The sequence below is a fragment of the Antechinus flavipes genome, chromosome 1 (assembly GCF_016432865.1).
Source record: "Antechinus flavipes isolate AdamAnt ecotype Samford, QLD, Australia chromosome 1, AdamAnt_v2, whole genome shotgun sequence".
Classification (NCBI taxonomy): domain Eukaryota; kingdom Metazoa; phylum Chordata; class Mammalia; order Dasyuromorphia; family Dasyuridae; genus Antechinus; species Antechinus flavipes.
In genome coordinates this window covers 192,872,899-192,899,431 of record NC_067398.1, presented here as the reverse complement: position 1 = coordinate 192,899,431, position 26,533 = coordinate 192,872,899, and the positions used below count along the sequence as shown (strand labels likewise).

The following is a 26,533-nucleotide window of genomic DNA, read 5'->3' as shown; positions in this document are numbered from 1 at the left end:
CTGAGTTCCAGTGTGCCCTCTCTCTCTTTTAAGAGATGCTATTATGTGATGAGGCAGCTGATGGCTCTGGGATAGAGCAAGGAGATTAAAATCAGAAAGACTTAAGTATAAATCCATCTTCAGATACTTCCTAGATGTGTGAGCCTAGACAAGTCACTTAACTTCTTTATTTATTTGTTTGTTCATTCATTTATTTATTAGTTTTTTTTGTTGTTGTTGTTGTTTTTTAGTCACTTGTAGCTGGCTGAAACTCCAAAAAGGAATGCTTGAATCAGATAATGAAGCACTTAAGGCTCTATTAGCATATATTTGGATAAATGGCTCTTTTCACCTCTGGGGCTTGCTGAATGTTTGTTGTTAAGATAGTGAGGGGCAAGGTTTAGAGGGAATCAGGAGAGAGGGTAGAGTCCCTTGGGGGCAGGACAAGGAGGAGAGAGGTTGGTGACTCAGGATTCTTGAATCCAGGATTCTGCTTGCCTGCCTCCTTCACTTCTCCCCCCTAAAGACCAAGGACTTTAATTTATTCTGACTCTGGCTGACCCTGAGGCCCTCCAGGGAGCTAGCCCTTACTTTACAGTCACTTAACTTCTAAGTGAAAAGGGAAACAGCAAACCATTCTACTATTTTTATCAAGAAAACCCCTAATGAGGTCACGAAGGGTCAGATGCAATTGGACTGAACAGTAAGGCAACAAAATGAGATCAGAACTCATGTATTAGCAAGAAATATTTAATATGTCATTAATTTAAAAAATCTGGGTATCATTGGTTTAAGTAATACTCTAGCATGACTATTTTTTTTGAAGAGTGAGGGAATTAGTGTAGGGAATTCTCTTTGATGAAGAATGCATGTCAAAACTCGTCTGCAGGTTATATTTTTAGAGTTGCCTAATGCACTGAGTGGTAACTAATTTACCCAGGGTCACACAGTCAATATGTGCCAAATATAGGACTTGATTCAGGAGCTCTCTGATTCCAGTGCCCACTCTCTATTAAGCCGTGTTGCCTCTCATTGCGACTAGCTACTATCCTCTAGAGAGGATCTGAAAACTCCTTATCATTAAGTATAATAAGACAGCAAGTCTCTATCAAATAAAAATAAGATTATTCTCTCCATATCTACATTTTTTCTTCTATTTCTGCAAAGCCACCCAGAGAAGGTACCAAATCTCAATAAATAGAAACATAATAAAAATATCTGGATATACAAAAGAGTGGGGTATTACAATTACTTCTTATAATTGTGGAATAGCATTCTACTTCCAATTCTCCTGAAGAAGGAGGATTGTGTCTAAGGAAACTTATGAAAAGGTTCATAGGAGGGAAAATAAGAAAAATTCAAGTTAAATCCTTATCAGTTTCTTGTTTGTACATGATCATTTGCATACTTCCTATCCCCATTATATTGTGAGCCCCTGGAGAACAAGGACCATTTTTTCCCCTTTCTTTGAATCCTTAGCACTTAGCACAGTACCTAGCTTTATAAGTGCTTGTGGATGACTTGCATCTTGATTTATGCTATTTGAAACCTAAAAAGTAAAACTGAAAATAACACCAACTTACATTTCTATAGCAATTTAAAATTTACAGAGGTTTTCCTTTCAGCTGCTTCATGTGATATCAGAGCATCATAGAATTTCACTTTTAGAAAGAATCTCAGAAGGAATCTAAAGGTACAAGGAATCTAAAAATTATCTAGCCACACAGAGAAGGTATAAACCAAGGAAAGCCTTAGTAAAGAATCTGCTGCCTCTAAGCATACCCTACTTGTCCAAGCATTACTACCTCTGAACAACTCTGATTTGAGGAAATTTTCCCTTATATTGTGCTGAAAGGTTCTCACATAATATCTTCCCTACTTTACAAATGACCTACTTTACTAGAAGCTCAAAGAAGGGAGTCACTAGAGGACACGGAATTTTTTTTTTTTTTTGTATTTGTATTGCCAAGACCTAGCACAGAATCTGGCACAATTTAGGCTCTTAATGCATGCTTATTGATTGAGTCATTGCTCATAATGTCACATATTCCAAATCAGGTTATGAATCTAGTGCTTTATGAATCTGATGTTTTTGCTAACACTTTCAATGACATTTTACTTCTGTTTTTAAACACTATAATGAAAATGAACTTGAAGCAGCAGTTACATTGCTTTAAATTTCAATGAGAAATTAAATATACTATTCCCTGTTGTCAGTTAACACATCTAGGTTTAGGCCACTAATTAACACAATAAGGGCAAAAAAAATTAATAATTATGTTCTATTACCTTTTAGTATCTATGTCTATAAAGAAATTTAAATAACTACTACACTTTTGTTTTCTTAGTTTAGGAAGAGAATAATAGAGTAACGACAGGAGAGATGATTGAATAGAAAGGAAAGGAATAGGATGATCGGCACAATGAAAGTTTTCTAAATGTTAAAATTGTCTGAGACAGAACCAAGATGACAGAATAAAGTCAGGGATCAATCTGAGTTTTCTCAAATTTTCCTCCAAACAGATTTAAAGTAACATTACAAATCAAATTCTGGAGCAACAGAACTAACAAAAGGTTAGGATGAAAGAATTGCCATCTAAAGACAACTTAGGAGGTCAGCAGGAAAAATCTATCGGTGGGTAGTGGATGAACCTGAAGCCTAACACAGACCATCAAGGGCAGGCAATGCCAGAATGAAAACAATAGGCCTTTAAGGAGTTCAGCAGCAAGAGTCACAGCTTTGGGAAGTGTCAATCCACACACAATAAGGAGATGGGACAACTGCTCAGAAAGTGATTACAGGGGAACTATTGCTAGGACTGAGTGCCTATCCCTGTCGGACTACCTGGACACAATTCTGGTCATAGTCCCAGAGTTAAGAGGAAACTAGGTAACTAGCACTTGCATTCTCAGAGGTACAGTGACCCTGGTCATAGTTACATGGTGGAGAAGAGTGCTTGTGGTCACTCAAAGACCAATATACTGGCCAGGAGAGCAGTAATCATACCATTTCTTAGGATACACTGCCTTAGATAAACCAAAAACTTACATACTCCAGAGCTATCTCTGAAAAACAACAGGACCAAAAAAATAAGAAACAAAAATAGAAGAAACAACCTAAAGCTTGGGACAGTATCACCTGAATCCAGAGCCTAACTTTAATATAAAGTTTTCAATCAAGAAATGGGCTGGGAAAAGGAGAAAACAATTACAAAAGAATATGACCATAGAAAATTACTATAGTGACAGGGAGAATGAAGAGACAAACTCAAAAGAAGATAATCAAAACAGCTAGATGCAAAGCTTCAAAGAAAAATATGAATTGATCACAGGTCCCCAAAAAAAACTTTCTGGAAGAACTCAAAAAGGGTTATAAAAGTAAAATAATGGGTAGAGAAAAAATGAGAAAAGAACTTAATTGTCTAGGTGTTTATAAGAAAAGCCATCTAAAAGGAAATAAAATAAATAGCAGAGAATCTTTTAAGATAATGGAAAACTCCATGATAGAATTAACAGGTTTATCTTTTTGAAGAAAACTATATATATATAGTCTTTATTTATACCACATTGTATTTTTTCTTTGCCTTTTCAGTTTAGGTTTTTTCCTGGGGAAAAAGATGTTTTCTCCAAACTTACAAAAGTCTTTATTTTGATCAAGGAAAATTAAATGTTGCAATTAATTGGTATTATATAAGAAACATGCATATTTGGAAAGGAGAGATTCAGAAAGATTTTGAAAACTAGTTCTGAGGATAGATTTGGGATATGACTGGGAAATAAACAGACATGAGGGACTGAAAAAGTAGTCAAGGTAAGTGGAAGTATTAAATCAGTGTAGGAATAGAAGTACAATTTGGAAGTTTGAAGGGTTTTGATTAATCACTGTTAAAGAAAGAAAGGAAAAGAAAACTCAAGGAAATTTTAAATCATCTTAAGATAAAAGCAGAATAGGAAAATGTCCATGCCTGTAAGCTTGTAAATTCTCTTTGAAGAATTGTTTGTCAGTTTTGAGATTTTTCATGCTCACAAAATATTTTTTAATCAATTTAATATTCATGTTGATATGCAAAAATAGTTGGAATTATATAGCATTGTTTACAATGGGCAGAGCTGTATTTAGTTATTACATTTACCAAGTAGAGGACATAGCAATAAATTTACAGCATGGAATTATTTGAGTGTAGTATACCTAAATTCTGTCATTGAAGGATCAATAGCAATGTATATCTTAATATTTTTGTGGGGAATATACATTCTTGATTGCACAAGAGAGGTTATGTTTGCAGTTCTCATGTTTTAGAAGAGTGGAAATGTACCCTGTGAGACAGTTAACAGTGTTGGACTTCCATGTTAACCTTTAATAGCAAACTTGCTGAAGGCAGTAAAGTCTACAATTTGAAGAGCTAATACTGAATAGCCTTTGGGGAAAATGGAGTTTGGTAGAAAACAAAATTATGATAGCTTCCTTTTAAGTGAGATATGTTTTTCCTACTGGGACAATCGTGATATTTTACCCACCATGGGTAAAACAGACCTTGTTGAAAAAAATAATACTTAAAAGTTGGTACCAAAGTAAAATGTTTATAAGAATTATAGCTATAATTTTTCTATCAAAATTAAGTCACATTGAAATTACTGGGAATGCCTGACAAATACCTTAAATACTATATTTTGGTAAGTTAATTGTTTTGTAAGTTAATTGAGAAAAAATTATTAACCACAACATGATTGATGTATGTCTTAAATGGTAATAATGCTTTATCTTTTGAATGCAATTAGTATAGAATACCTAAATTGATAGATAAATGAAATTATTTTTGGAAGATAATTCAGAAATGCATTTAACTAGATAATATCATTTAATTATAATAAGTTTTATTTTGGATCTATGAATTAAATTGATGATACTATTTTATCTTACTAAGATGTTTATAATTTTTTATATTATGATTTTGGGAGACCATTGCATAAAAATTCTTCCACCCTTACCTCCCAGATTTTGACTTTTGCTCTGTTTGCCAAGGCTAGACTCTAAATACGTCTTCTGAAGCAAGAATCCCTCTTCTGGTTTAGAATGACAATACATTGACGCTATTGTACACCAGGCATCTGACTCTTGGATGCTTTCTTTTGAGTTAGAGCAACAAATGTCAATCCTTGGGCTCAGTAGTTGAATTTCAGTTAGCTTTTCCTTGGTCAGAAAAACAGATTTGTAAATCTCTTCTCCATATGGTAGCTGAGTCCAAGATCCCAATATTCTCTCTAGCATTAGAAAGAAAATAGTGTGGTCCTGTTTTACTCCTTATTCAAGCTGAGGGATCCTGGCCCATCTTGTTCCATAGTAAATAGCCCGCTTCCTTATTTGTGGGTTGAGTTATGAAAGATGATACACTTTGTGTTTTTTTTTTTTAGATTTCTGATCACTACTTCATCTGACATTCTTCTGAAATTTGTGTTGGAATCATTGTTGAAGGAACTGAGGCTAAACTAAATTTTCCACTTTGAGATCTTGACTGGTGTCTTCTGTTATAACTTGCTAAGAAAGTCTCTGCTTCCTTATAAAATCTTTAAATTAATTTCTCATAGCAAGTCAAATCTATTCTTGAATCTCAATGTAAACACTGTATTACCTATTTTGGAAGTACTGCTAGAATAGGATAGTAATGAAAAAGTCTACCACTTCTAAATGTATTTCCAAAGATGATTAAGGGGAAAAGAAAAGAACCTATAAGTTGTAATATATACATACACACACACATACACACATACACACACATATATTATATATATATATATATATATATAATATTATATTATATTATATATATATACATACACACACACACACACACACACACACAGAGACAGAGAGAAAGAGAGAAAGTCTCTTTGTGATGGCAAAGAATTGGAATTGCAGGAATGCCCACCAAATGGGGAATGGCATATGATTGTGATTGAACATTATTGAGCTATTTAATAATAATAATTATTATTATTTTTAATGATGAGCTCAATGATCTTAGAGAAACATGGAAAGATTTATACAAGATAATGAAGATTGAAATGAGCAGAACCAAGAGAACATTGTATATAGTAACAGCAATATCATTTTAAGAACAACTTTGAATAAATAAGCTATTTTGACTATTGAAAGTATCCAAATTAAATATAAGGAATAGAAAGATACTATCTGCCTCCAGAAAAAGAACTGAAAAATAGAAGTATGTATAGAATAATTTTACATATAGATACACACATATACCTATTTGAGTCTAATGGGGCAATCTCTAAGAAAGGTTGGAGGAATGGAAGAAAATTTAGAAAGAAATTTACATAATATGTTTGTTGTATATTTAAAAGAATGAGCAAGCTGTACATAGATTTGTAGTTTCACATATAATCATCTCTTTTATTATGCTATGTTATGAAAATGCTTGCTTTATTCCAAAAGTTAAAAATAAAATAAATAAATTTTTTAAAAAAGAAAAAGTCTACATTTTATGATACTCTGAGGTTCACAAGGTACCCTTTTGTCAAAGGGAGGAGAAAGGAAACCAAAGCTGAGATCTAGGTCCACTTTTCTCCCTCTCTTCCTCCCCATATAAATAATTACTAACTACTTCTCAAGGGTTAAGCTAGAACTACAATCTCTCCTGGATTAAATTTCCTTGTTTAAATCCATTTATTGTAAAACTGGCTCAATATTTTATACATGACCCTCAGGTCACAACCAAATTTCCTCAGATCACTAGCATGACTCCTGTGCAACATCACTCCAGCTCATCCAATGATTTTCAAAGACTTTTCACATTTAGTCTAACATCTTATATTGCTGTTCTTTTATTGAAATATATTCCCACCAGCTTTAAGTATTTGTGTATGGGTATTATCATATTTTTTAGGTAGAATGGGATATTTTTCTAGGCTGCTTTCATCCTTCTACATACAACTTTTCTGGATCATAACTCAAGTGTAATGGAGGCGGCCCAATGAGAGACTAACCCTCATGGATATATACAGCATGTTTGAAGCAATCCCCCACATAAATTTTGAAACATGCACAAGTATTCTGTGCCTGTTTCCCTGACTGGCTCTTTGTTGAGGAAATGATATTTTTGATTGTTATTGAATTATGTATATTGTATTTAAATATATGTGTGTATGTATGTGTATATATATATATATATATATATATATATATATATATTATATATATATATATTATATTATATATATATATATATTATATTATATATATATATATATATATATATTTAAATATATATATATATATATATTTATGTATTTATAAATACAAAATATAATATACAAAGTCTAAATACAAAAGACTTCTAGGGAAATAGATCAAATCTTTTTTTTTTTTTTTTCCTGGAGTCAGTCCAAAGGAAGGTGGAAAAAATGACCAAGTTATCCCTACCAAAGTATTTGGCTTTCTTTCCTACTTCCAGTTCAACAGTTAAAACAAAAATCCATTTCTTTATAATATGGACAGTAGACCAGAAACATTTAGAATTGTATGCTTTATGCATGACATGCATAGATTACATGTCATCATGAAATTCCAGTAGCATGCTCAACAAGCCTGCCTATGTGCTTTGGCAGCAGGCAGAAGACATTGTGTATATTCTGAAAATGAAGCCTCAATAGGCCCATTTCTCTTTACAAAACTGTTTTTTTCTCCATCTTGAATCTCATCTCATCATTTTAATCGAAACAGAAATAAAACACAAATTCCTTTCAAAGATCCATGAAATTGCTGTTAGATAAAATTTTCATTTTTTTCATTATGATCAATATTCAAACTGTCAGCTGGGGATAAGATTTTCTTTCACCACACTCCAGAATTCTCTAGTCCCTGTAGTCCCTTGGAAGTACAGATATATAATTAAATACACTTACTGTTTTCTTTAGCACTTTGAGAGCATAAGGCTTCTGTGTCCCCTTCTGGATACATCTGTACACAACTGATGTAGCACCCCTTAAGGAGAGAGGAAGGATAAACAGGGAAAAAAATTGTGAACTTTTTTGATAGTATATCCCATCAATAAAAAGAAAAAATTTGGACATATTTCCAATATGTGTATTACTTATTTGTAAGTTACATGTATGTGTGCACATGTGTGCATACTACTAGGATAATAATTATGTTCATTATAAGACTTAGACAAAAAATGGAAATTTAAAGGGATGTGATAAAGGTTAAATAATTTGATTCTGGAGCCAATAAGAAGTCTTTAGAGTTTACTGAACTGACATAATTACATAACTGAGCAGAGCTTTAGTGTAATCACTTTGACCACTGTGTGAAAGACTGATTGGAAAGAAAAGTGATTTGAGGCAAGGAAACAATAAGGAGGCTACTTTGGGCTCATAGCTATCTGAGTAGAGAGAAGGATCGATGTGTGAAGGCAGAAAAAACAAGATTTGTCAATTGATTTAATTATGGAAAATGAGAGAGAATAAAGAGCAGAAGATAACCCTGAGATTGTGAATCTTGCTGACTAGAAGAATGATAGTAGCCTCAATAGTAATAGGGAAATTTGGGAAAAGATTGAGTTCCTCAGAAAAATAATATTACATTATTGGTACAGTGAAACAGTCAAGATGGTGAAGAAAAGGTTGGGACTCATCTGAGTTCTCCCTCAAACTCCTCCAAATACCTTTAAATAATGGCCCAAAATACATTTTAGAGGGGCAGAATTCTCCAAAAGATAAAGTGAAACAATTTTCCAATCCAAGACAACTTAGAAGGTCAGAAGAAAAACACTGTTGCACTGGAGATGAGAGTGAAACACACGCTGCTCCTGTACAAACTGAGCTCCAGCAAACCAGGATCAGGTTTAAAGGCAAATTGAATCAGTGGTGATTTTTCTACTTCTCATCCCACAAATGATAAGGGTATCAGAAAACTAGTGAGGAGACTAATTATAGAAAGTTACTATGGTTACAGGGAAGAGCAAAACACAAACTCAGAAGACAATAAAGACAAAACTTCCATATCCCAGCCTCAATGAAAAGTATAAATTGTCCCAAGGTCATGAAGGAGCTCAAAAAGGATTTTAAAAATCAAGATAGAGAAGCAGAGGAAAAATTAGGAAAAGAACTTTGAATGATGCAAGAAAATCAAGAAAATCATGAGTTGTAATGGAGACAAAAAAATATTGAACACATTTTAAAAACTAAAATGAACCATATGGTTTTAAAAGGCAGGGGAAGAAAAAGAAAAGAAGAAAAGAATGCCTTTTAAAAAAGCATAATTAGTCAAATGGAAAAAGCTATACAAAAATCCACTGAAGAAAAAAATTCTTAAAAAGTAGAATTGCCCAAATGAAAAAAGGAAAATAATTCCTTAAAAATGAGAACTGAGCAAATGGAAGGTAATGAGTCCATGAGATGTTAAGAAACAATAAAACAAAATCACAAGAATGAAAAAAATTGAAGAAAATATGAAATGATGTAGAGGGCTGGAACTCTGAAAAAGTATACTTGAATCTAAGACAGAAGAGCACTTAAGGCTAATTACAATTAATTCTCAATATGAGATAACGGTTCTATATACATATACTTAGATGATATGGTGATGTGATGGCTCTCCTCATTATTGGTGCTTGCTGAATGTGTTGTGGTGAGGTAATTAGAGGCAAGGCTTGGAGGATTGAGAAAAAGGGTCACTTTCTGCTGCAGCATGCTCAGGAGGGAAGACTTCAGGCTCCAGACTCCATAGTCCAGGATCCATTTTTGATAAGCCACATGGCGCTTGCCTACCTCCTTCACTTCTCCTCTTAAAGACTAAGAACTTTGATTTATCCTGACTCTGACTGAGGCCCTCCAGAGAGCAAGCCCAAACATTATAAAATAACCCATTAGAAAAACAATTGACATGGAAAATAGATCCAGGAGACATAATTTAATTATTGTACTATCATTTAACTATAATACAAAAAACAGTCTAGATATCGTCTTTAAATCAATTATCAAGGAAAACTGTTATGATGTTATTCAAGAACCAGCAGGTAAAACAGAAATGGAATCTGCTGATTATCTACTAAAAGAGATCCCAAAAAGAAAACTCTCAGGATATTGTAGCCAAATTCTAGTGCTCTCAGGTCAAGGAGAAAATATTGCAAACAGCCAGAAAAAAAATACAAATATCATGAAGCCATAAACGGGTCACATTAAAAGACTGGAGGGAAGATATTCCAAAGGGTAAAAGAACTAGGATCACAACTAAATATTACCTACCTATCAAAACTGAGTATAGTACTTCAGAGGGAAAAAATATAGATATTTAAAATGAATTAGAGGACTTCTAAGCATTTCTGATGAAAAGGCCAGAGCTAAAGAGTTTTGAAAAGTTTGACTTGCAAATACAAAACTTGAAAGCATAAAAAGTAAACATGAAAGAGAGATCACAAGGGCTTCAATAAAGTTAATGTTTACATTCCTACATGGAAAAATGATATTATGACCCATATAACTTTTTCATGTTAAGGCTATTAGGAGGAGTATACATAGACAGAAAGTACAAGTTTGAATTAATGTGACAGGATGACTATCTTTAAAGAATGTTATGGGAAAAGGGGAAGAGGTAAAATAGGATAAATTACCTGCCATAAAAGAGGCAGAAAAGAGATTTTACAGTGGAGAGGAAAATGAGGGAAGGGAGGAAAAGAGTACATGAACCTTACTTTCATCAGGATTGACTCAAAAAGTAAATGACTCAGTTGGGTATAGAAATCTATCTTACCAAACAGAGAGTAGGAGAGAAAGGGCATAAGAGGAGGAAGAGGAGTGACAGACTGAAGGAAGAGAAGGGTGAAAGGAGAGAATAAGAAAAACAGAGTAAAACTAGGATGGAAGGAAAAATATAGTTGATAATCATTATTGTGAAAAAAATTACAGCAATTTTCTTGATAAAGATCTCATCTCTCAAATATATGAATCAAATTTATACAAATAAGAGCTATTCTTCAATTGTTAAGTGATTAAAGGACATGAACAGGCACTTTTCAGACAAAGTAATCATAGGATAAAATGCTCTAAACTACTACTGATTAAAAAATGAAAATTAAAGCAACTCTGAGGTAATACCACATTTCTATAAGATTAGCTAATATGACAGGAAAAGAAAATGACAAAATGTTGGAGAAAGTGTAGGAAAATTAAAACTCTTATGGCCTACCATTATGGAGAGCAATTTGGATCTATGTCCAAAAGGCTATAAAATCATGCATACCCTTTGACCAGTAATACTGCTACTAAGTCTGTAATCCAAAGACATTTTTAAAAAAGTAAAAAAATCTATATGGACAAGAATATTTATGATAGCTCTTTAAGTGGTGGCAAAGAATTGGAAATTGATGGGATTTTCATCACCTGAGTGACAACTGAACAAGTTGTATGTGATTGTTATGAAATACTACTGCACAATATGAAATGATGAACAGGATGCTCTCAGAAAAACCTATAAAGACATATGAACTAATTGATGCAAAGTTAAATGAGCAGGATCAGAAGAAAATTGTACTCATTGACAGCAATACTATATATGACCCATTGGGAATGACTTAAGCTTTTCTCAGAAGTACAATGATCTAAGACAGTTCTGAAGGAATTGTGAAATGAAAGGTGCTGTCTATCTTCAGAGAAAGAACTGATGGAGCCTAAATGAAGAGGGAAGATACTTTTCCTTTACTTTATTTTTCTTGTGTTTTTTTTGGTCTATTTTTTTTCCCCACACAATGACTTAACATTGAAATGTATTTTGCTTGACTACATGTGTATAACCTATGGCAAATTCCTTTTCTCAATGAAAGGGAAGGGGAAGGAAAGGGCAAATCTGGAAGTCAAAATCTGAAGAAGGAAAAAATGCTAAAATTGTTCTTACATGTAATTAGGAAAAAAATTAAATAAAAAAAAAAGGTGTGTGATACAGATTGCCATCCATCCATATGGATGCTTACCTTGCTTACCTTGAGCAACACACTCACTCTGTTGCACCCACAATGGGACAAAACACTGCTATGGAGAACAGACTCTACTCCATACCCCTCCCATCACCTCAACAGAATGCCTGCTATAGTCAAAAGGTGTTCTGAGACCAGAGAAGGAATACACTTAAGTTGGGGAGGAAGGAAGATTTTTACCAAAGGACACTAATACAGTTGCTATTGTTGCTACCTAGGAAAATGATAAGATTTTAACTTTCCTGAGGGATTAATTCTGAGAAAGGCGGAGAGCTTTCACAGTTGAGGGAATAGTTAAAATTAGGTAAGGAAAGGGATAGGATGATTGGATGGGAGTCAAGTCCCATGATTGTCTACCACAAAAAAAAAAAAAAAAAAAAAAGGTGGAATGTCAATCATCTTTTCAGGCTACAATCTCCTGGTTATATATCTCCTAAGGTAAGGCCACAGCCCCATTGGGATCTAGTCATGTCTCCCTAAGAGACCTTAGTTCTCATTTTTAAAAAATACTAAATTTAAGGAAGAAGGTTGACAATTATACAATTATAGTGATTAATCATTACATATTCTGAAAACAAAAAACAAAACAAAACCCTATGTATTGGACACTAACTAGGTAACAAGGATATATTTTTCTCTCATGTTTGAACTTAATTCACTCAAATTTCTAATACTGCTCCTCATCACTTCTTTAGGCAAGAAAGGAAACATTAAATAGGGGTGGTGAGAATTGTATGAACACTGTACTGTTACAAACGGGGTCTTTAGGGAACCCCAACTCTTGGAGTCAAAGTTAGTTCCGGGTCTACAGTGCTGTACCAGAAGTGTTGTAATTCAAATAAGCTGCAAATACTACTATTTCAAAATGAGCCTAAAAGACCAAAGATAGGCAGGATGTATTTTTATTGGCAATTCAAATTCATTTTGAAGTGCCATAAAGTGGGGCAGAGGGAATCCCTGCATGATGTCATCCTTCAGTGATTCACACCCTGAAATTTCAACCTAAAATAAGAAGCTCTGTTGGTGATCCTGCACTCATTCTATTTAGACAAGACATTTCATCTTCAGACTCTGGAAATGTTCACTGCCTACACTCCCATGTCCAGAATTATTTCCCTTTTCATCATCATCTTTAGTACTTCCTAGCTTCTTTCAAGTTCTAGCTAAAATCTCACCTTCTATAGAAGCCTTTCCCAACACTCTCCCCCATCCCCACCATGCTAATGCCTTTCATCTGTTGATTACCTCAAATTAATCGTGTACATATTTTATCTGTATATAGTTGCTTGCATATGTGAGTTCCTTGAAAGGAGGGACTTTTTTTTTGCCTTTATCTGTATCCCTAGTGCTAAACACAGTGCATGGCAAACATGCTTAATAAATGTTTGTTGACAAATTAATGAATACTACCGGCTTTGAGCATCATACATTAGTTACACAATCAGAAGAGAGTGCTGTTGTTTTTGTTGTTATTGCTCAGTCTTGTCTAATTCTTTGTGACCCCATTTGATATTTTCTTGGCAAAGATACTAGAATTGTTTGCCATTTTCTTCTCTAACTCATTTTACAGGTGAGGAAACTGAAGCAAAAAAGGTTAAGTGACTTGCTGAGAATTGCATAGCTATTGTACATCTGAGGCCAGATTTGAACTCAGGAGGATGAGTCTCTAAGACTAGTACTTTGTTCACTGTGCCACCTACCTGCTCATAGAAGAGATAACAAATAGTGAATGGTATGGAAAGAAAGACTAGAAATTCTCATCTGAAGAAAAAATTAAGAGTTCAAGATGTTTAAGCTATATGAAAACAATAAAAAAGAAACTTAGACACTACCATTAAGCATTTTTTTCTTTTTAAAAAAATTTTTTATTCTGAGTTTAATAATGTTTTTCTATAACATAGTAGAATAGAAAAAAAATGATTGTACATGAAACTGCAAATCTATTATGAACAATTTGCTATTTTGTCTAAATATATAATAGTTGTCATGTAACTTTCTTTTTTCCCCTTTTTTTCTTCCCTCCCCCTTCCATCATTTTTTTTTCTTTCCCAACCAGTGATTTCATCAGTATGGAGAATTCCCAATGAAGAATATTCTTTATCAATGTACAAAGGAACCTTCTCTACAATTTATAATCTTAGAGGATTGCTTGGTACACTAAAAAAGTTGAGTAATTTGCCCAGAATAAGACAGCTAGTCTAGATCAGAACAGAGACTTGAACACAAGTGTTATGATTTTAGAAATCAGTTCTTAGTCCACTATACTGCCTCTAGTCTTTAATTTTTTTAAAATTTTTATTTACTCCAGTTATATGCTGAAACAACATTTTTGGTTATCTATGTGCATTCGTATTTTTTACTTATTTCTTTATGAATCATATTGGGAGAGAAAAATCAAAACAAAAGGGAAATGTGAGAGAAAAAATCAATAGAAGAAAAAGAAAAAAGTGAATATAGCATTAATTTACAATTTATTCTCCATAGTTCTATGTATTTGGATGGCATTTTTCATTTCTGCTTCCCTTCTAACCTTGGCTGCATTGGTTTTATTTGTGCAAAAATTTTTAATGTAATATAAACAAAATTATTCATTTTGCATTTCATAATGTAATCTAGTTCTCTTTTGTCCATAAATTCCTTTCTTTGTTCATGAGTCTCCAAAGATCTGATAGGTAAATTATACCTTCTCTCCTAATTTACTTATAGCGTCACTCTTATGCCTAAATTATATACCCATTGTGACCTTATTTTGCTATGGAGGTGAGATATAAGTCTATAGAAAGCTTCTGACATATTTTTTTCCAGTTTTCCCAGCAATTTTTGTGATATAGTGACCTCTTATCCCAGAACCTGAAGTTGGGGGCTTATCAAACACTAAATTACTGTAGTCACTGATTATTGTGTCTTATGTATCTAACCAATTCCACTGATCCACTACTCTATGTTTTAGCCAGTACCATCTGGTTTTGATGACTGCTTCTTTATAATAAAAGTTTTAGATCTGCTACTGCTAACCCTCTAGAGTCTTTTGTAATTTTTTATATTAATTCCCTTGATATGCTTCATCTTTTGTTCTTCCAAATGAATTCTTTTTAGCTCTATAAAATAATTTTTTGGCAGTTTGATTGGTATGGCATGGAACAAGTAGGTTAATTTAGGTAGAATTGTCATTTTTATTTTATTAGTTCAGCCTGTTCGTGAGAAATTGATATTTTTCAACAGACTGTTACTGTGAAAGTATTTTGTGATTGTGTTAATATAGTCCCTGAGTTTGTCTTGTCAGATAGGCATCCAAAGATTTTGTTTTTTTCTACAATTATTTTAAATGGAACTTCTCTTTCTACCTCTTGCTGCTGGGCTTTGTTAGTAGCATATAGAAATACTGATGGTTTGTGTGGATTTATTTTATATCATCCAAGTTTGCTAAAACTCTTGATTCAAGTAGGTTTTTGAATGATTGTTTAGGATTCTTTAAGTATACCATCATATCATCTGCAAAGAGGGATAATTTATCTCTTCATTGCCTAATCTAATTCCTTTAATTTCTATTTCTTTTTCTTTTGCTATTGCTAGTCAACATTTCTAGTACAATATTGAATAGTGGTGATAATAGATGTAGAGGGCAGGAACTCTGAAAAGGTGTACTTAAATCTAGGACAGCAGGATATTTATAGTTCACATCTACTCAATGTGAGATAATGGTTCTCTAAACACCTACTTAATGTAATGTAATGATGTAATCAATCTAGTTGGCATATACTTAACATGATTGTTCTACAGTTGCTTATGCTCAATGTGAAGTAATGACTTAATCCTACTGGAGTATTTAAAGGGAATCTCAGACTCAGAACTCTCAACCACAGCTCTCAGCCACAGAAGATGCTAGATTCCAGACTCCATCTTTGACCAGCCATGTGGCCCTCCTGCCTCCTGCACTCCTCCTCTAAGATCAAGGCTGATCCCAAGATCAAGGCTGATCCTGAAGTCCTCCAGAGAGCTAGTCCAGACATCATAATAATCATTCTTATTTTATCCCTACTCTTATTGGGATTTCATTTAGCTTCTCTCCATTACAAAAAATGCTTGCTGGTGATTTTAGATAGATGATGCTTATCATTTTAAGGAAAATTCCCCTTATTCCTATAGGTTCTCTAGTATTTTTTAGTAGAAATGGATTCTGTATTTTGTCAAAAGATTTTTCTGTGCCAATTGTGGTTATCATATTATTTCTGTTGTTTAATTTTTGATAGGGTCAATTATGTCAATAGTTTTCCTTATATTGAACCAGCCCTGCATTCCTAGTATAGATCCCATTTGGTCATAGTGTATTATTGCTGATAAGTTGTTGTACTCTTTTTGCTAATATCTTATTTAAAATTTTTGCATCAATATTCATAATTACAGATTGGTCCGTAATTAAGTTTCTCTGTTTTGGCTCTTCCTGGTTTAGGTATCAATAACATATTTGTGTCACAGAAGGAATTCAGCAAGATTCCTTCTTTGCTTATTTTTTCAAGTTATTTACATAGTATTGGTACTGTTTCTTAAGTGTTTGGTAGAATTCACTTGTAAATCCATCTGGTCCTGGAAATGTTTTCTTAGAGAATTCATTGATGGCTTATTCTAAGGAGATTACCCAAGTAATTTATTTCCTCTTTTGTTAATCTGGGCAATTTTTATTTTTGTAAATATCCATTCATTTCATTAGATTGGGAGACTCGTTGGCATATAGTTAGACAAAATAGCTCCTAATTATAGTTTTAATTTCTTCTTCATTAGTGGTGAATTTATCCTTTTCATTTTTGATGTTGGTTGTTGATTTTTTTCCTTTCATTTTTCTAATCAAATTAACCAAAGGTTTATGTTTTGTTATTTTTTTCATAAAATCAACTTTTAGTTTTTCTAATTAGTTCAATAGTTTTCTTATTTAAAATTTTATTAATCTCTCCTTTGATTTTCAGAATTTCTAATTTGGTATTGGAGGGTTTTAATATATTCTTTTTTTTTAGCCTTTTTGATCTCCTCTTCTGTTTTATTCATTTAAATATTTAGACATACAAAATTTCACCTAAGAACTGTGTGGTTTTATCCCTGGTTCTAGTATATCAGGACAGTTTTTCTTGATGATGTCTTGAAGAATGCTATTATGCTTTTTTTTTTTTTTTTTTTTTTTTTTTTTTGTTATGACCTTCAGGTAGACAAATAATTTTTAAGCTGTTTCTCTGAGACCAATTTTTAAGGTTGGAGGTTTTTCCAATGAGAAACCAATGGAAAATTTTCTTCCATTTTTTTTAGTTTGTTTGACTGATTCTTGATGTCTCATAGAGTTATAGCTTCTATTTGCCAAGGTCTAGTTTTTAATGTATGATTTTGTATCTCTTTTTTCCATTTAATTCTACTTTTCAGGATGGTGTATTTTTCGGTGGATTTTTTTTTTTTTTTTTGCATTTGACCATTGTGTTTTTTAAGGAATTGATTTCTTCAGATAATTCTTTTTTTTTTCCTGAGGAAACTGGAGTTAAGTGACTTGCCTAGGGTCACACAGCTAGAAAGTATTAAGTACCTGAGGCCATATTTGAACTTAGCTGTTCCTGACTTCAGGGATGGTGTTCTATGCACTGCGCCACCTTGCTGCTCCTCATTGTATTTTTTAAGGAATTGTTTTCTTCAGTCAATTTTTGTCCTTCCTTTTCCAAGCTATTGACTCTCTTTTGTATACCTCTCATTTTTTTCCAGTTTGTCTTCGACTTATTTGCCTTTTAAAATACTTCATGAGCGCTTCCAAGAGGCCTCTTTAGATCTGAGACCAATTCATATTACTCTTTGAGATTTCGCACATGAGCATTTTGTCATCTTCTGAGCTGATATTTTGGTTTTCTCTATCACATAGTAGCTTTCTATGGTTAAGATTATTTTTTATCTCTTGTTCATTTTCTTTCTTTGTTTTTTTCCCCCTATGTTGTGACTTTTAAGGTCCAGCTCTGCTTCTGGGGCAGAGAGGGAATTGTCCCAAGCTTCTTGTGCTGTTTTGAGTCTTTATAGCCTGCTGCACTATAATAGGAAACTGCTCTACTGGTCTGCTCTGCTCCTGAATCAGGACCCAAGGTCTCAGCTGCTGATCTGCTATGATTAAGACCCTCTCAATGGCTTTCCTGGACACCATTTGAGTTGGGCTGACCACCCCTTAAATCCCAGTGAGAATGTCTTTTCTTGAAGCCCTTCCAGTCTATCTTAAGCTCAAAAATTGTTTCATTCCATTAGATTTTGTTCAGAGGTTTGGTTTCATGTGGTTTTCGAGGGAAACTGGGAAAGCTCAAGCAGCTTCCTGGCTTCATTCCGCCCATCTTGGCTCCACTCCCAGAACTCTCAAAATGGAATATTCTTAAAGTAACAGAGCTATACAATTGTTTCCTATTTCTACAGAAGACAGAATTGGATGAGGTGGAAGGGGGAGGGTAGAAGAGGAACTCAAATTTCAACACAAGAAGTTTGATTAAATTTCTTCACTGTGAGGGGATTAACCAAATAGTCTGCCAAGAGATCTCAAACTTGCTTTCTCAGAACGATTTTTACATTAGGATCAGTTGTAGTGGATCTGTCAGAGAATAGGAATTAAACTGAATGACCTCTGGTTGTCCAAAAAAATCTATGATTCTATAACTATAAGTGATCCTAAAATGATCTGAAAATCAAATATGTAATGTTATCAATTACAAGAGAGTAATTTGTGGACAGAAGTTGGAATTAGCTGAAAGTGAATGCTATTAACTAATAAAACATTTTCTCTAAAACTATAATTTAACCATAGTTACCAAAGCTTTAAAAGAATTTGACATTTATTATTTGATTCTCATTCTTTTTCTTCTTTAGTTTACTTAAACTTAAAAGTTAATACTTGGATATCTGTTTTATATTATGTTCTAATTATTATTGCTAGAGTAGTATGAACTTTTGTATATGGTAGATATACAGTATAGATAGATAAGCAGTATATATACATATATTATATATATATGTACACATATATATATATAATATATGTATGTCTTGATAATGTGCTCTTTTCTCTACAATTTCTCCAAAACAATGGGGACATATGGAGGTAATGGTGAAAATCTATTTTTTTTTAAGTTTGCATTTTTTTTTTGCAAAATTTTAAAAGTAGATTATAGGAAAAAAATTATCCATTTTAAAACAATAATTATTTAATTATTTTGTTAGCATTTTCAAATCTGCACTAGGAAAAATGCCTTTAAAATTGAGAAAGTTACATTAGACACAATGGTTTCTAAATTGGTTAAATAGCAAAATCCCAAATCAAACCTCAAACATTAAAAGCAAGTGTTACTTAGAATGTTTGACAATGCCTCTCCATAAATGCTTAATGCCAGAGTTTTTAGTAAATTTAGTGTAAAGACCCATCTGTAGTTTGAATCCACTACTTGCATACATTTTCCACTGGCCATATGGTCTGAACTGTCTTTGAGATGAAGGACTCAATCCCTCTCAGCAGTTAACACCAAACAGTAAGGACAGAAAGATATGAGAGCCAGTTTCCCCTTTCCAAGTAGACCATTGGCCCCATGAAGTGATCTTGGGTATTTTTGTTGCTGTTTTGTTTTGTCTTCTCAATTCTAGGTTCACAGAATGGTATCTTCTATCTGAATGTTCAAACAATGGGAATTTTGGAATCCAGGATTCCAGCCCAGATATTGCAGTTCATCTAAAAGAGAAGCCTTGGAAAACGGCCTTGGACACCAATCAAAATAAGGCTTTAAATTTGAAGTTGGTGGGGTCTAAAGCAATGTAGGAATTAAGCTACAAAGATAGAGCATCAGCCTTGGATATAGAACACCACTGGCTGTATGACCCTGGGCAAGTCACTTAATCCCATTTGCCCCCTGAAAAAGAAATACATACCCACATAAACATACAAGCTAATCCAAAGCTAAGTAGAAATGGGGTAAATGGAAATGGGGTGCTAATCACTGGACCCCTAAAGTTGGAGAAAAAATCTAGACAATGGCAGAAATGAGACAAATTGTCACTCCTCAAGATATTGAGAGAGCTATCTATATATGATATTTTTGCATGTTTTATATTTATATAATAAATCTAATTTTATTACATATATAATATATGATAAAATACAGATATTACTTAAATTTATATAATAAATGAGTATATGCTATCTCATTTTTATTTATTACTATTATTATTATAATTCATTATTATTTTTAATTGTTTTTATTTTATTATTCTATTTTGTATAGGAAACCTTTCTCAACTCTTCCTAATTCTGCTGCCTTCCCTCTCTTAATTCCTATTTTTTCCTGAATATAGCTTCTTTGTATATTTTTGTTTGCTTCTTGTCTCATTAGATCATAAGTTCTTTGAGAAAAGGAACTATCCTTGCCTTTTCTCCCATAGCACTCAGTAAAGTTCCTAGCACGTATTAGGCATTTTATAAAGGTTTATTGACTGACTCACTGACTGCTTCAGACTACTTATATCTACTAGTCTTTTCATTGCCTTTAAATAAAATTTTAAAAATTAACAATGAAAGAAAATTAAAAATACAAAAATTACTCTTGAGAATTGAGTGAAATTCAGTACAGTTAGTTCTGTTATGTGTTTCAAAAACACAAATTTGTTCCAATGTGACTGATTTTTAGGGAACATTTTGAATATAACATGACTTTTGAGATGGTTCTATGTATATTCTTCCCAAGAAACAGCAAGAAAGCAGAAAACTGTGCTATTTCACAATAATTCATAAGCTGCAACTCTTCTGTAACAACTTCTATAACGAAACTTCAGGTTTTTGTTAAGATAAAGTGCCATATTTATTGTATTTGTCTTCTGTTGCAAAAAGAGCTATGAACTGAGAAAAGCTGGTCTGCACCAATCCTATATGCTTTCCTCATGATCTTCTATGCAGTGGCAATTATAGTCTGCCCATTTGCTTGGGCAACCAGGTGCCAAAGGATACAATCTAAGGTTATTCTTTAACAATTTAATACGTGTAAAATTGTACCATCCCTATAATTAGATTTTCATCTTTTTAATGTCATTGGTGAAGTTTTTGAGGGTTGTGTACCTAATCCCTTTCCCTCCAGAATTGTTGTGTTACAGCAGAACTGACTATATACAAATTTATAGTCAATTGGAAAGAAATAAAAGCTGAGTTAAAGCACAGGTGCTTACTGTTAAGACTTTTTAAAGTTTACAAAGGGGATGGAGGAAGTTCCTTTAATCCAGATATGACTGATGCATTTACTATGTGTCTAGAAGGATATAATTCACTCTGTTAGCCCAGAGTTCCAAAATGATAGCAAATTGATAAATAGACCTAATGTGCATTAATAGATAATGTCTTTTTAAAAGTCTTTTCAATCCTACTGGCATAGACCTCTTTCCCCTCAAAGGACTTTAGAATATAATTTAGTAATTTATTACTGTACTCTGGAAGTATTCCCCACATTCACACTTGCACTAATAGGTAGGGTCCCCAGACAGTGACTGACTACTACTGGTTGCAGAGTTCAATTGAATAATGCTTTAATGATGAGATTTTTTTTTTAGTACCGTCACTTATAAGCACCCAATAATATATTCCCCATTAATTACCAGATAGGTTTAATTAGCTTTTAGAAAGCATTTTTACTAAACAAGCCTAGTAAAAATAATTGTTCTAGAAACAATTGTCCAGAACAGGTGATACACTCCCCTTTTGTACCCACATGATCCCTGGGGAGAGGGAGTTCAAATTTGAAGCACAAATATAATGAGACACATATATAGAGAACACATGTTAGAAGTCAAACTCACATGTTGCATTGATATGGATTCTCTGAATTTAGGTTGTTTTTTTTATTTCAAGTTCTTATCTATTTTTCTTATGCTTTGTTCTTAACTCCTTGGATGACACCTACTATTTTCCAGTCTACATTGGCTTCAGAAGCTGGAAAAGAAATAGTTACGAGAATCTATGTGGAAGATTTTTGTTTTGTATCCAAAATCAGCAAAATAGTTAAGCTGTAAGTTATAAGAGGTCTCATATTTGGTCAGTGACAATTTTTCTGAATCAATCTCCTCATTCAGAGAACCAAAATTACAAAAAAATATGGCCTTTTTCACATATTTGCAAGATGCTTGGGCATTGAGAGGTCTATACAATATCAATTACCCAGTTCTTAACCCCTCTCTATAATCTATAATGATGATTCACACCTCACATTAATTCAACTAGTTGGTATTTCCTCAATCTCATGAAAGCAATTAACATCAGTTGTTTTTACGAAGCTAATCCAAATGTAAAGTCCTACTGAGAAAATATAGCGAAAGGTGAAATATAAATAAGTCCTCCAAACCAGAGCACTTTCCTCTCTGGTCTTTCAGTTCCTGGAGAGAATGGGCTCAGACTGAAAATGAAGCTCCTCAATTGCTCCCCACCACCCTGCCTGGTCCTGCTTGACATAGAATAAAATCCTATCAGAATTGACCATTTTCAACATGCCCATTTCCAATGGATCTAGAAGGCCTGTCCTATTTTTATTGTCCCTTACTTTCCATTATCCCTTATAAGTAATTGTATTTCCCCTCAATAAAATTAGTTTAATTTATTTTCTCTTTGCTGATATTCTTTGGTTATGTTCTGTCTTTTCTTAGGATTCCAAAATTTATTCAACTCATATTAAAACAATTGTCTATAAGGATGGGATTTTGAAGTTGGTAAATAAAGTCTCCCTGAGTATGTCTCAGGGCTGGGATTGCTTGTTGCATGAACTCTTCGGTGTCTGAACAGTTTTTAAGGAGACAGCCACTGTGTTCTTGGAGAAATCCGGAGTCTCCTCCAAATTCTAACAGAATTGAGCTGTCTCTGTGGTGGGATTAGGGTGAGGATGTCCCCCAATCTGAAATAAGTGGTTTACATCTGAGGCACGATTCCCCAGATTGGGGAAATCACTTTCTTGGTGACCCTCTTCAGACCTTCCTGAACCAGACTCCTAGATGGGCCAACCAAACAGGTGCTACAATATGACTTCCACCTAAACACTTTCAACTGCTGCTGTTTTGGTCACTTTATCTCCAACCAAATCAGGGTGTTGTCATTGCTGGTAGGAAAAAGGAACTCCTCAAAACATCATACAAAAAAATGATGGTTATAGGGCATGAGAGAATGGAGCTAGACATTCAGAAGGCAGTAGGGAATACACCTGCCTGAAAATTCATACCTTCATTAATAAATACCAATAGAACATAGATGAAAATAGGGCCGAGTGAATGAACTGCCTCTTCATCAGTGGAGTAGAACTTATGCTTAATTGCATGGAAATTAAACAGCTGCCTGACCCTGAGCAAATACTTTTAACTGCTGACTTCCAGAAAATTCAAGGAACACATTCCTAATTACAGGGTACTCTCCTGCTTCTTCTCAGGCAAGCTATAAAGGTAGAAAAGGCACTTGAATAAAACACCAATCAAAGTGTGTACTCAGCTCAATTACTCTTATCACAAGGATCAAATTGTCCACAGGCCATACAAGGGAGAACTACAGGCCACAAGGCTATATCCCATTATCCTTTGACTGGCAATTCAGGCGTCTACTTTGCCCCATTTGGGATGATGTCAGGGAAAGCCAAAAGAGCTTCAAGGACAGAAAAAAAAAAAAAAAGTTTCAGTTAGTGTTCTTTTCATTCTGAAGAAATGACCAACCTCCAGTTCTACAAGTTAAAGACTCGGCTTCTATTTGGTGTCTCAGATGATGCTCTTATCCTAGAAACTGTGGAGGAGATAGACTGTGGATTTTAGGACACATATGCCCAGAAAAAATAATCTTGGAAATTAAAGAAATAGAGCTACAGGGCAATGTAAATGAAATTAAACCCTCAGGCTACATTTTATTCAACAACAGGATCATTATCTATCCAGGAGGGCTCCACAATCTTAGAGATCTCCTCTACCACTAAGATATTCTAAGTCTAACTTCAGAGAACATTATTTTCTAACTGGAATAAACCTGATCTTTGCCATCTCCTGAAACTTCAGGGTTAACATGTTTTTATCCCCAAAGTTAACACAGTTATGGGAATTTTTTGTTTCCTTTTATTATTCAGGACTTCCTGAAAATTTCATTTAACATTATCTTCATCTGATCAAAACCTACTGCATGGAATATGAAAATTTACTTAGAGATTTAAATATTCTTTAGATAAGAAGAGGAAGAATCTCATCTGTCCTTGACTTCTTAAAGACATGTAAATTCTACTCTTCAATCAGCCTATTTGTGAACCCTCTAAAAATATCATTATAATCTGTAATCTGATTTAGTTTATTTGAGGAGGGTTGTTTTCTTAGAGGATGTATGAGATTATGGCTGAATCTATTTAACTAAATGTATTCAGATTTTTATGATACTGAAGGAAGTATAGGATTATGAATCTATTTTCTCTTCAACTTTTATGGTCTGAGAGGAATGTACAAAATTGGTATTTCCCTATTACTTTGACATAATTTTGCTTATAACAAGCCTTGTCAGAAAATTCATGATTGTTCATATTTTTTCTGAGGCCTGAACCTAGTTTTAAAAAAAAAAAACAAAAAAAAAACTAGGTTTTTACCTCCATAGTTAACTTACTGTGGTATATTTCCAGCATAACTCAGAGAACCACATAACTCAAAGAACAACTATTTCTTCCATAACAACATCCTGTTCCAATTACCTAACATCCTCCAAATCACCTCACATCCTGTCCCTATTACTCATCCTCCCAAATAAGGAAAGTGCCTGAGCAACCTCACCTGATAAACTTTTTTTTTTTATCTTTTTAGCCTTTGCTCTTAATATATTGACCTACCATCAAACCAGCATCAAAGTGGAACAATTATTGTCTGGAAAATTCTGGGATCTTTGGGTTGAGGCATTCCCCAACAAAACTTACAACCTTATTTGATCAACACGAGCAACCCTAACAAATCTGAAATTTTCAATATCCCTTCAGACAATCCCTAGTTGTCACCACAGTATTCTCCATGGTGCCTCATGAATTCCCTAAACTTAATTGACACTTCCTATCTACAAACTTCTGGTATTAAAAAACAAAACTAAAACAAAACTTTCTTTGGCCTCTGATCCAATGCAAATTACAACTGCATGTCTGTCCCTTTGAGAAAGAGAAAAAAATTCTTGGAAGTAAAGCCTCTGAACTTCACATAACCCCCCCCCCCTTTCCCATTATGCACTAGTTGAGAAAAAAGCTAAATTTTGAGAAGTTTGATGGACTAATTCCCTGATCAAATCGAAGCTGAGCCTGGAGGGACAGGTTTTGATGAGATACCCCAGAGCATCTCTATAGTATAAAAATTATTAACTGAGGAAGGCAATGAGACTCTTCACCAAGCTTTGGAAACCTGAGGGTCAGTCTCAATTTAGGGACCAGAGTATTCATTTACTTCATTAATTCTAAATATCCTGTAGTCACCATGACAGCACATCTGTGAAGAAAATAAGGCAGCCTGCAACTGCCTAAGCAGTTTTCAGTGTTATAATATCTGCCAAAGCTGAAAGAGAGGACAGGGTCCAAATTTTCACTGATTTCAGAGCAATTAGCTAGCAGTTTTGCCTTCTACTCTAGTATTTAAGATTTAAATGTATTCTCTGGTAAAGAGAAGAATTTTGAAGTTTCCTTAACATTAAAGACTTGGCAAATTCTACCTACAACCAGAGTTTAACCCTTCCTTCTAAGATTTACAGAGTGTGGCTCAAAAAGACCCCTGTTTGTTTATCTATTTATCTGTGCTTGTTTACTTTTACTGCAAGTGGCTTGGGAGAACAGTTTGCTGACAACAATGCAGATCGGCTAAGAAAAATTATAGCAGCCCTTTAATCTTCTCCCAGAGATGCTACTATCAGACAGAAATACAGTCTCTAACATCCACAAAGGCTCACCCACACCCTGTATGCCCATTGTTACCATTATTCAACCTAACAGTGAGATCAATGGGACCATGACATCATAATATCATAATATGAATGGCAGTGGTGAGAGTGTGGGGGAAGAGGAAGAGGAGAGTGGTCACTCATACATGAGATTTCTGGGTTAATAAGAGAGAAAGTTAGCTGGCATATAGAACCCCTAAAGAATTAGACACAATGGGCAGCTGGGTGGCTCAGTGGATAGAGCACTGGAGTCGGGAAGACCTGAGTTCAAATCTGAAGCTCAGGCACTTAATACTTCTCAGCTCTGCGACCCTGGCTAAGTCACTTAATCCCAATTGCCACACCAAAAAAAAAAAAAAAAAAAAAAAGTAATAATTGGACAGAAATCATCAATGATGTCAAAACAAAGCTCTCATCTCTGTCTTTTTCATCCCTCATATCCAATTGGTTATCAGTTCTTATCAAGAAATTATCAAATAAAAAAAAGAAATTACTAAATCAACATACTTTTATATGTACATGATAATTATATGAGTGGCACTATATTTTGTGCTATGGAGACAAATTTAAATGTGGAAATAATTCTTTCCTTCAAAGAGCTTACATTCTACCTTCATAACATATA

The 26,533-nt window shown here is 33.8% G+C and overlaps 1 protein-coding gene across 1 annotated transcript in view; it reads right to left on the bottom strand.

Moving 5' to 3' along the window:
* Positions 1-26,533, bottom strand: part of CAMK4 (calcium/calmodulin dependent protein kinase IV) — a 185,682-nt gene that overhangs the window by 113,517 nt on the left and 45,632 nt on the right. Inside the window, exon 2 of the mRNA XM_051994391.1 lies at positions 7,900-7,978. Coding sequence (XP_051850351.1) covers positions 7,900-7,978 — 79 coding nt within the window. The remainder of the gene's footprint in view (positions 1-7,899; positions 7,979-26,533) is intronic.